This window comes from Gnatocerus cornutus, chromosome 1, assembly GCF_029298725.1.
Source record: "Gnatocerus cornutus isolate USDA-ARS CGAHR chromosome 1, icGnaCorn1.1, whole genome shotgun sequence".
Classification (NCBI taxonomy): domain Eukaryota; kingdom Metazoa; phylum Arthropoda; class Insecta; order Coleoptera; family Tenebrionidae; genus Gnatocerus; species Gnatocerus cornutus.
The window spans coordinates 30,062,905-30,075,647 of NC_142233.1; the positions used below are offsets into that span (position 1 = coordinate 30,062,905).

Consider the following 12,743-nt stretch of genomic DNA (forward strand, 5'->3'; position numbering starts at 1 on the left):
ATCCTGAAAGGGTCTGAGGATTACGAATACTTTTTAATTAGAATTTATCTTCATGCTCCTGAAAAATGTGATTAACTCGAACCATTGTAAGGAAACAGGAAACTTTTGAATAATTTAGACCAAAAGTGTGACGCTGGAAGTGTTCCAAAAGAAAAGAAACTACAGTTATGTTACCACTTGTATTTACTGATTAAATTAAAGCTGCAAATGGTGGGTCATAAATAGACGAGATGCCTGAAACCATACCTTCTTTGTTATGTACTTAACATGGTTCTTTAAACAGCTCTGTGCAAATTGGTCAATTAACGTTTACAAAGTAAACAGGAGATTTCACGTCAAAATCTTTTTCTCGCCTGTTCAAAACAGGAAAACTGGATCAGTGAGATGTGCGGCAATTTAGCAATGTCAAGAAAGATTTTCCTGAAGACGTTTGAAGTCGCACATGTAGCAATATAAAATTACAGATATTATGTCCAATCACCCCCGCCCCTTCGTGTGGTTTTAATTAAAACGTCTTCGTGTCGAAAATAGCCGCAGCTCCAGGTCCACAACCCCATTAGCCCCCTCCGATATGTTAATCCCGATAAGTTCAGCAAACCACCCTCACCCCGTTTCTACAACTCCGAAACCACGTCGCTTTAGCCCGCCATTTAAAAAACACACTTCTAATTTACATGCGATAAAATCAGCGGTTTCATTTTCGCCACCCGGAAGAAGTAAAAGTTGTGATAAGGGGTCAATACCACGGAGTTCATAGCACCCCCGCTCAATGTCGGGGAAAATCAATAGAACCAATTACTGCTGACAATAACAATCTCAATACGATTTTCCAAATGGAAGCGAGAAACGAGTCTTGGAGCGGTTGGAAAGGTGTGTCCAGTTACAGCTATCCAAATTCCGAAACGGTACCTCCGTTTTCATTTAGTTTTGGTACGACGCAGTTGGTGATTATGTACCGTTAGCCGATGCTTTAATTTTTACGTAATTATTGAATTAATTTTGGTTCTCAGTATTTGCTGTGGGCTTGATTGAGATAAGCGCGTATAATTAAAGTTTGAGGCGGAATTGCGTATTCTTTCCAAATCAATTTGGGCAAAACAGCTCGCGTGTGATGATAATAAAACTATTAAGAGTAATTTCAGGTTGTTTGACGTTTTATGAAAAAACGTGGGAATGTTTTACTCCTCCAGACAAATAAAAGTTGGCATTTTCTTTTGCGAAAATTACATCAGAGCCTTAAATTTCTCTAAATTCTTCCAATTACAGGACTGTGAAAAAGACGTGGGAACTTACCTCTGATAGTGCTGGGCATCGTAGCATATCCTTCACCGAATGTCTTTCGATGCACTTGAACTTAACAAGAAGAAATTACACGATTTATCTACCGTAAATCATTACAGTGCACACAAACGGAAACAAAATTAACAAACTAAAATACTGTTGAGATACAGGTACTCGACTTAGACACAATGCCACTCGAACGACTTTTTTTTCTTGACCGTCCCGAAGATTTCCCAAAACATGTTGGATTCCTTGCTCAGAACAGCTCCGAAGAGTGCATCTGTGAAAGAAAATGCACACGATTAATTTCATTTGCAAGCAAAGTGCATTGACTCTTATTACTTGGATGACATCTGCATTTGCACAGATTGAATTAGTCATTCCGTGATGTTATCAATTTATTATTAGCCGGGCTGGATGTGAGAAATGACAAGTTTGGTGATTTAAGGAAATGATTACGAAAAATTTAGTTTCTCCCACGTTATAAAATAACGATTGATGATGTGTTAGCTTGAGGAGACATTGAACTTAGATTTGCGTGTGGGTTGGCAACACTGGAGCTTACGCACTTTTAGTTTAATTAATCTTGGTGAGGTAATTTTTTGTATAGAAAAAATTGCTTCCGGCATTCGAAGTGCTTTCAGGGGCTCCGGGGTGGAAGGGTAGTTTATCCAAGACTTGTATCTCCAATAATGCAAACTCGCACATTAATTTTGTTGACACAACAACAATTAATCACTCTCAAAGTCTTAACTATTTAATTTCTGACTCGTTATTTTTATATCAGGATTAACTGGAATAACACATACTTGGACACGAAGATATAAGAAGTCAAGAACATAACTGAAAACTACTTGATGACTTCTTTAAAACGGCAATTACTAGCAGTTTGTTGGAGGCTCACCGACAAAGGTAATGTGCTGACTCATGAATATTTGTTGCTTGCCACCATATTATTGATGATTTAAAAATTCCAACGGTTTTCCACCAATTTTCAAACTTGTAAAGGGTCAGATTTTACTGTTTGGTCATCAACGGAAATCGTCTTACCACGAACTTAGTTTACTTAATTTAATCAAGCATTGACGAAGGTCGGCTGCTAAAGCGAGTGAAGATAATCAATGTGGAGTTAACTCATTTTTTTAAATTAGTTGATCGCTGGTTCTCTCGTCTCCCAAATTAAATTAGCTTTTTAAGGAAAGGGAGCTCGATCGAACTTTCAGATACATATTCTTATAATGTTAATACCCAATGATTGTTAGCTTAAAGTCGTTAACTGCTGGTGATGTGGGCGCTGACATAAAAGCATTTCACACTATTTTAGTTGACAAATACTGTATTTCCGTTCATATAATCAAACTACAAAAATTATACCAAAAATCATTTCAACTGAATAAAATATTTAAAATAAATTCTTATTAGAATTTTTTGTAACATTAATTCTTAGAATTTTTAGCAAGTCTGTTTAGAAAAAGATTTTTTTACATATAAACAAAGCTGCTTCTTGCATAAGTTTGTTATATGCAGAATTTTAGGAAAACATTGGGAAATTATGCAAACCTAATTTTTTGTTTGAGAACATTCTTTGAAAAGGTGTTTCATGGTTGTTCTTATTATCCAATGTAAAATAAAATTTCATCTAAAAATCAGTTATAAAGTTTATCCTGTTTTACTCCAAAAATTATAAAAATATTATGTACTTATTGAAAGGGTGCTTTTCAGAATTTTAATCTAAATTTTATTTTTTTAAAATCTGGTATTTACTCCCGCGACAGTCCAATTTCCTTTTGATGTTTAATAAATAATAATTTAACTCCATTTATGAATATTCAAAAACTTTCCCACATTAAATCCTCCAACACAGCAGTATGACAAATTTTTTTTTAATTTTTTTTTATACATACAAACTTTTCCATTAATACTGTTTTAAAGTTTTCAATTCTTTACTAAATTTTTACTGTTTTTTTTTTTTGAGTTCCTGTTAAACATTCTTCTTTTTGACAATTCTAGATTTTTGTTATTTCTTTCTATTTTCCATTTATTCTTTCCGCAGCTTTGTCTTCTCATCTCCAACTTATCTGCTTGAATGATCAAATTCTTTGCTACAGGCAACCAACCAATAATAATAATTATCCACAATCAAATGATCTCTAACACCATTAAATCAATTTTTAGCAAATCTTTTTCATTGGCAGTTTTTTAATAGCTTTGTTAATTTTAATATGGCGTGATTTGATTAAATGTGGTTTAAATTTAAATATTATAATTCTTACTCACGCTTTGGTTGCTACTTTTCAATCATTTCCATGATTATTTTTGTAAATTGGCTATTTTACCCAAATTAGAGCAACCCTTTAAAAGGCGATTCATTTTACACAAATGTTCTAACTGTAGCTAATATCTATATGTAAATAAAAGTTATTTAAAACCATTAATCTTCACCGATATTTTTTGTTATTACTTTATTACATTTCTCCGTTAGAAACCGTTAGTATTAGATGATTGGAAATCCTAAATCCTCAAATGGTATGATAATTCATTCATGAATACAAAACTCCAAATCGAATGTAATTTTTAACACCGTCTTTGTACAATCAGCTTAGCAAAATATTCTATTGTTTATTAATGTAAACAGATGTTTTAATTATCCTATTAAACATGTATTTATTTTAGCATAAAGTACAAGAAATGTGAGTAAAAAAATGGTGGTGTCAACACCTGCTATATTTGTACTTGGAACCTTTCATTTTTAACATTTGCAAGCCTTCAAGAAAAATTCTGATGGGGTATGCAAAACAGGAAAATAGTGCAGTCATTCAGAAACCAATCGATTTGTGAATAAAAGATTAAATAAGCACAATTTGAGTAGGTGGAGGGAATCTCTTCAGTGTCAATGACATGGGTACGAGGAATGATAATTAGAAATTTTTGTGCATAAATTCTTTCGTTCATATTAATAATCGCTCTAACTGAAAACGTGGAAAATTTAATCATTAGAATAATTTTCTGATACTCTTACAGGGGAGATAAATAATTATGCCGATTTTTAATGACAATTTTTCATATATTTTGATCCAACACTCTGTATATAAGCGAGGTAAGGAAATTGATGGCATTGATGTGATCTTGCATTCTGCAGCCGCGACAGAAGGATTATTTTTATTTAATTATTTTTGGCCTCATATAAATACATGAAATGTGCGTTTCTTTCTTCGCTTTTGAGGTCCTCTATATAATTAATATATTAATGGTGCTTTCAAAACAAAAAACTATGAAGTTAATAATAATTAATAAATTAATGACAATCATAACATCTTTGATAGCAGTTGCAGTGTCATCCTTTAGTAAAAAAAAGTGATTGTATTTAATTTCCATGTGATTGCTACCTTGAAAACCGCCTGCTATCCTTGAGTAGTGTTTACAAGCACCTCCTGCATAACTACCCCAGTCCTTGGGCCCACACGTCGTCACACACGTGTCCTTGTAGACACCAAGCACTGATTCAAAGAGCGCGCACTGTTATGTCGGGGGTCGCGATTCCACCCCCAAAGACAAGGGGGTTGCAGCTTTCACACACACACTTTGGAGCGGGTTGTAAACGCACCTGTTGTTGCGCGGTGCGCCAGTAACTGAACGGCTACGGGCCAGGTGAGGAGGCACCAGAGGTCACTGACACACCGCCGACTAACGGAACGTTGGTTAGCGGTACAAGAGCAGTTAGCTTACAGGACTGTGTGTATGGACAACGTCACTGGGTCTCACAACGAAGAAGAGCCGACCTTCTGCTCCTCCTGCTGATGCTGAACCAACGGTTCTTGCACGTGGCCGACGCCGGTAGCCTGCGGTGCAAGAGACCAGTCCTGCGACCGCAGGCGTCGCCACGACGCGAAGATGAATGGATGGGCGAAAAAAGAGTCTTTGATGAGAAAAAAATACATTTTAGTGGGTTTTCGCTTGCTGGGCAATGACAATGGGATGTTGTCGAGGAACAACAGTTCTTGGCAATAAATCTGAAAGGGTTTTGGTGAGGATTGTGGAGGAGGGAAAATACACGTCTGGAGAACAATTTATTGATAACAAATTTACTCAGACTTAGTGCTCCTTTCGGGCAATTTCCAAAATTGTTCGTTATTGTGAGATTATGGCAATTCTGAAGTTCACCAGGCTATTAATCTTGAATAATGTGGCCTACTTTCATAACGTGGCATTGTTTATGCTGAAAGTGCATTTATTATTAAATCAATTATATTATCAATTAAAGTTCTTCAGGACGTACTTTTTTAGATCAAGCCAATAAACTTTTTCTTTAGTAAAAACGTTTTCATACAACAGGCAGAGCTTTCAAATTTCTAAGCTTTCTGTGTTGCAATGGTTGGCATTTTATCAACGAGTTTTTTGTTATATTTAAAAAAAAAATTTCAAAACCATAAAACGCTGAAGATCACAAAATATCTTCTTTCCAAAATCTTTAAGGAAAATTTCGTAAAAATTTGAGAAAAAATGTGATCTTGACAAACCGCCTTTAATTAAGATCCAAATTTCGGATTTTTATACGCTCTTAGCTTGGGCTGAAATTTTGAAATATTCTAAAATTTCAAGATTTTGAGATTTTTAATTCTGTAATCCCAAAATCCTAATTTTTTGATTGTGATATTCTAATTGATTTTGATTTTTTATATGTATTATGATGAAATTTATTAGCTTCAAGGATCTCAAATATTCGGGTTTTTAAGAGCCTCCAGAGTTGTTACATTCTCATATTTGTAATTCATAGAAATTCAGATTTTCATATTGTCACATTCATAAATTTGCAAATCCGAGAATTTTAGCGGCAGAGAATCTTCCATTTGAGATCTTAGTTTTGAATTTCTGAAATTTAGATTATGAGATTTATCTATGCTAATAAAAGCTCTTTGATGTCAAAATTTTTAATCGCTTTATTTTAAAACCTCTCATAAAAGGAACATTTTTCCAAAATCTGCTAATTTAGGCACATTACTGTCACGTATCTCTTCTTTGGTTACAACTTTAAAAATTAGCAACTTATTTAATGAATAATTTTTTTGCAACCAGAGAAAATGCAGAAAATAATATATTATGAAACGCGTTTCATAATGAACATTTTGCCGCACGCACTTTTTTAGTAAGTGCGGCAAAATGCATTATAAACAGGTATCATACGCTATTTTTTCTATTTCGCCTTATTTTAAACGAAAAAACTTGATTCCGAAATCTAGAGAATTTTAGGGTAGTTGAGATTTGCAAAATGTTCGGGAAAAAAATCGAAGTAGCCAAATCCAGTTTCAGTCAGTTTGACAGGTGTGACGTTTTGAGGTTACCGGAGCCCAAGGGAGCCAAGAGAGCAAAAATGTTGATCATGATCATGATGGTTCTCTTGCAACCAAAGAGTTTTTCTCCGATGAATTATTAAGCCAAGTACAACAAGAAATAATAGTGTATTGATCGATTTATCAAAGTTTATCAAAACCAAAATCTAAATTGTCAACGTTGACGGCAGGTTGACGGTTTGTCTGCTGCAAACCTAAGAAAAATATAAGTTCCTGGAAATATTGGCACGGGATTGGTCCATTACGATACCGAAATAAGCTCAAACGCGTATCGAAATATCTTCATTATGAACGCGAAATAGAAAAACAATCTTTCTCATTTAAGCAAACAACGTGTTTATTTACAATCCCCAGCAAACAATTCTGTTTTCTACGAATATTACTCCTACAAAATAGAAAAAGACATTTCAAACAGAACATTTATTAAAATTCTTCGCTCCTGCCAAGTTATGCCTGTCCCAGCACATGTATACATACAAATATCATGTACTTACCTCCTATTGTATCGACGACAATAGAATTGAAATTATGGTCGTGCTTGAAGAATTAAGATGCGAATGAAAAACTGAGTTTTGGCATATTTTTTCGACACACACTATATAGGTCACATAATAACAGAGAATATTATCTCGAGACCAAAACAAAGACTTATTTTATATGAGAAAAGTCTCCATTGTTTCCTCACATGTCTGCGGAAATCAAATTCTTGCGTAAAGCACGCGCGTCTATAAAAATACAGAAATAGTCAATTTTATCTGTAAGTTTAAAGCAATAAAATAGTTCATTTGTTTGTTATTTAGAATTATATAACAATAATGCAACAGTAATTAATTCTTTACAAATTTGACTTTTCCCAGGGGCGTAATTAAGCGATTTTATGCCATCAGTAGCGCTTAACGCGTAACTTTTATTGAGAAAAATTATTAATGGGCACTTTTATTGTCTATTAACATTAGCACACCAACTGAAGTTATAAATTTACAGTTAGTAAATCTATTCATATAAAATTTTATGAACAAATCCTGACAATGTGCGAAGAAAAACCAACAAAAGATAATTATCTATTGTGTTTTGACCACTAAAAATGACAAATTTTGTTCGCTCAAGCATTAATAAAAAAACTGCGAAGCATTGTCTTCTTTGGGGAATTTGGTATTGGTGAAGTGGAGCGATTGAAATTTAAGTGTCAATTATCTTCACCTTCATTTGTGTTTGCTTGCTAACTCTAAATCACAATAAGGAATTCAATCATGGATTTTTAGGTCAGATTCTTGCAATATAACGTTCCAAACAAATAATGTCGATGGTACATCATTGTAACAGTATGTGCTCGTAAAGTTGTTGCGTTACGACGTTCTAGAGTTTGAAAAATTGTTCAAAATAAAAAACGAAGAATTCTTACATGAAGATTCTTGGAGTAGGAGCGCGCCAACGCAGTGCCAGATCCGGCTCACTGCTTTTTTCTACTATGATCACATTTCTCGGGTATTTTCTTCCAAAGAATTTTATGTAATTACCACCTTTTAAGAGCGTTTCCAAATTTTCGCCCATCTCAAGATTTCACTTACCGTTAACGTAATTATAAATAAAATTTGCATAAATATTTACCGCGTTGTCTTTAATATTGCTTATTACCATGAGGAAATAAAATAATTATGTACCGTTCTATACGGACATGCTTAAATGTTCATCCGCGGATTTATTATTTTCTATAATTATTATTGCAAGTTCTTTATTACGCGGTTTTTGCAAATTCGTGTGTCATCAATTCCACCGTAAAACTGGTTAAAAAACTACAGTTAAACGTGTTGCGAAAAGAGCACGCAATCATGAGTTAACAAAACTGAAAATATTGTGCATGTTCAACTTGAGGTGTAACAGTTACACTTAAAATTCACTTTTAACGGAGTTACAGATACTGTAATTAGAGTTTTCCTGTTCTCTAAACAATAATGAAAGGTGTGACGTTACAATTCACAAGACTTTTCGGAAAACTAAGAACAATATCGTGTTCATGAGTTGTTGAACACAAAAAACGGATAAAAAATTATCAGCTCCGGGCGCATCAGCAAATTAAAAACTGGATGTGTAAAACCGTTACATTAGCTTATCGGTCGTGACAATAAACATTATTTAGTTTTTTTCGGCCTGAAGCTGCACGCAAGAAAAATCTATTAACTGGAAAATGGAAATCCATCTAATTGCTACCTCGTTTGCCGAAATTATATTGTTAATTGAACAAATTCTTGGGCTCTCTCTAATTAACTGAAGAAAACTTATCAGATGATGGAAAAACAGAGCTCGCGGCTGCAAATTATTAAAATAATTTGATTTATTATTATAATATTCAAAATGACACGGTAAATGCAAGAAAGTAACGTTAGTTTCTTCGTTATTAATTGACAACATTTGATCATTGCTCCGACTATTTTTCTTCGGATTTTTGTACCGTCGCGCGTCAATAGTGTTTTTATTTTTCATTCTTCTTCTGAGAAATCTGTTAGTTGTCGGATCTCCTCTATATTTGGTAGCAGCGTAACTTGTATTAACAGTTAAAGTGTGTTTAATACTTAAAACCAGTAAATTATGGTTATCCGATGAGGAGGAGTTTCTTCCTTTGTGGAAGTTAAAGCCAATTTTTCATGTTTTTACTTGAACCTAATCATACATTTTCTTCTGTTTGCCTAACGGCGACGTCTCCAAAACGTTTTGCGGAAAACAAAACCGTCATGCAACTTGTTCATGTTAATCCAATTTGCAACTAAATTTCCATTGCTTTATTTCCGTTTGAAAAATGGTAAGTTACCTTTCCAGTGTCAGATGCATTCCGGGAACCATTGGAATCCAGACAAATTGCCATGTTCGTATATGAGCAGGTTGTAAGGTCTTTACAGTAAATTTTTATAAAACATGCAATTCTCCCGTTACAACAGAACTTTCATTGATAATGATGCTGACTGCTACAGCTATTTGTTTCGAGCGATGGCAAAATTGTTTTTATTACTCCCGTTGGTTTAGTTTCATCCTAATTTATCGACGGAGTTTTTACGATAATTAATATCTACATGGAGTAGATGAATAATAGGAAAGTTTTAGGATCCTGCAATGTACTGGTTTATGTAATAACAGGATTTATTCTTTTCATTCTCTTGGAGATATTCAAAAGAGGATATAAAACAAAGATTTTCTCCTTGTAATGGAAACTATTAAAACAGTTATTAAAGAATAACTGCAGTGTGTTCCGCAGTATTAAGAACAAAAGTTTCATTAATTGAATTTTCTCGAAAATGGTACTGTCCGTTCATCTTGTTCTTATAAACAAAGTTGCGCAGAATCGACCCATTTCTCTGGATTATTCTTGTTCCTACCGTTTAGAAGCCAACTCATAATCATCACAATACGAAAGCTTCCATTGTCTATAACACGCTTCTCAAGAACTATTCTCTACTTTATTACGCAACAGCCAAACAACTTGGTCATCCTGATATCGACATTTTTATTTAATTAACATTTTCCTACTTTTTTCTACCTTATCGATTAATAAACCCAAACGAAAAGGTTGATTGAACCTGACTAACCCACTAGCGTCCTTGAAGGATCACTGAATCCCTCATTAAGGATGCATAAACCTTTCCAAATCATGAATTTTAAATCAGCATTTGTGACCCCTAAAAAGTTGTGAGATACGACTAATCGAATTCTCCCAAACAGAGGATCATTTATATTCTATAACAGTTCAATTGTGGATGTACAAGGTATTGCCCTCTGTTAGAACAGACTTGCAGCTGAGACGGGCTGTGGTTTGCTCCCACTCTTGCAGATTCGGATTTCGAGTGGAGACGCTCGGAGAGGGCGCCAACTTTATTAAAAGATGCCAAAAACGTTTATTTTTAGTTAAATCCTCATGAAATTTCGTGTGGAATTTAATAAGAATATTTCCGAGATCTATTTCAAGTGTCAAACCTCCAGAATTAGAAGAAAAAAACTGGTGCTTTGGTCTGAGGTTTTTCATGCTAAGAATTCAGTTTTTTGTCAAATTCGAATATTGGAATTTTAATCGGAGATTTGGAATCCAAAATTGCGCTATTTTTACTCATGCGACAACAAATTACTGAATTAGAAACGATTGAAATTTTGAATTGTCGCCAAACGGCAAAAAATTGGAAGCCTCCGGAAATTTGGGACTTCTTGTCACTGGAAGTACAACAGATAGAAAAGTGCGGTTTGCGCCACAATTTTTCTCGAAATTTTGTTGCTAAGAATCCGAAAATTTCAAAAATTTAATAAAAAAAACGCTTGCGACTCAAATATACTTCGGCCGATTTCTACCTTATTTGTAAAGTAAACTTAAGACGTTCAATACTCATTTAACGCAGAATTTCACTCTGAAATCAAAACTGTCCTAACTTTTCTCGAATGTCAACAAATAACTAAATTTGAAGCAAATGATATTTCGAATAGTGATTTTAAGTTTCGAAATTTCGAAAGATGCGGTATTCACCAGTTTTTCTCGCTTTTGTAGTTTGAAATCCGCTTTTAGATTTTTAGAAATTTAATGGTCAATTTTTTTCGCAAAAAGAAATTCGGAGTCAAACTACGAAAAAAATTAAATTTTTTGTTTTTTGACTACCACTATAACTATTTGACCTACCGATCTAAAATTCGATAACTCGCTTATTTTTGGAGCAAACTTGCGTTATTTTGGATCATTTTACGCAGAAGTTTGTGTAGATTTCAAACCCGGGTTTAAAATCTAAGTACGACAACAACTAACTGAGCTATGGCCGTTTAAAATTTCGGATAGTTGATTTTTATTTTTCTAATTTTTAATTTTCGCGCTTTTTGTCTTAATAATTTGCCCTTAAATATCTAAAATTCGGTGGTCGTTTTTATTTGCAAAAAAATTCCGGCTGTATCGACGAACATCTTTCAATTTTTTGTTTTTTGACCGCCACTCATTAACTATTTCACCTACCGATCCGAAATTTAGCCAGTTGATAGATTTCGAGCTGCTCTTTCGACTGATGTACAACTCAGAGGTATTGAACGTCGTTTTAGTCCCACAAAAAATTATTGAGAATCACGCGAAAAGCACCTCTTGAAAACAGGTTTTGATCAATCTTTCGTTTATTTGTGAAGCAAACTCAAGTCATTTGTGCTCATTTAACGCAAAACTTTACGCTGAATCCAAAACTGGGCGATTTTTTAACATACGTCCACACATAATTGAGTAATGGCGCTTTGAATTTTTTAGTAGTCGCCAGAGAGTCAAATTTTTGAAGGTTCGAAATTTCCAAGTTTGCTAAAAATCCGGTCTTATACAGGTGTCCCAGAACTCATGACCCAGAGAACAAGGACAGGTGCCGACAGCAATACAGATGGTAAATTTCAAAACAAAAATTGATCAAGTTTAATAGTATTCGAGAAATGATCAAAAAAATAACAACCAAATCTCGAAAGCTTATTCTAACGGTGGAGTAAAAGGTCATCGCAATGACTGATGTATGTGTCCATAGTTACCGATTTTCAAATTCTATTCAGCTTCGAGATTGGCTACAGTTTTTCGTCTTAACTCAATTATTTTTTGCGCTAAAAAATTTTTGTTTCCTAATTTTGGCTCAGAATTCTTGTCTCCATAAGCCTTTTCTTTCTGGGTCGCGAGTTCTGGAACAGCCTGTATACATATTTCGAATTTGAATTTTTTTTTTATTTATCTTGGTATAAATCTATTTCGATTGATTTTATTCCGGAATTTTCCGTTAATGTAAAAGTGTTTTTATACAGACGTAAATCGTTTTTTTCTGGGTTTTGATAAACGAAGTAGAACATATTTTATAAACTTTTGTTCCGGCGCATCCACCATTTTGCCATTTTTCTGATTCTGTTTGAAACATTTTCTTTTTTTGTATTAAAATTTGTTGCAAAAGACGCTTCTCCTCCTCCGGATCACCGGCTCGCCTGGTGCCCTCTATTAGCAGCCTCCTGCATCAACCTCCGGCTCCGGAACGCTTGCACTCTTGCTTGCCCGGACTTCACTTCCAATGCCCTCAAGATGTCGCTAACCATCACAATTCGTAGAAAATCCATACTTTTACACATGCCACTTCGTGATCG

General features: G+C 34.3%; 1 protein-coding gene across 1 annotated transcript in view; it reads right to left on the bottom strand.

Annotated features, from left to right (window-relative positions):
- The window catches only part of Hr3 (nuclear hormone receptor 3 ROR-beta), a 71,580-nt gene extending 70,182 nt beyond the window's left edge, over window positions 1-1,398 (bottom strand). The window contains exon 1 of the mRNA XM_088033874.1: window positions 1,294-1,398. Within this exon, the coding sequence (XP_087890000.1) occupies window positions 1,294-1,312 (19 nt within the window). The 5' untranslated portion in view covers window positions 1,313-1,398. The remainder of the gene's footprint in view (window positions 1-1,293) is intronic.
- Window positions 1,399-12,743: the final 11,345 nt, after the last annotated feature.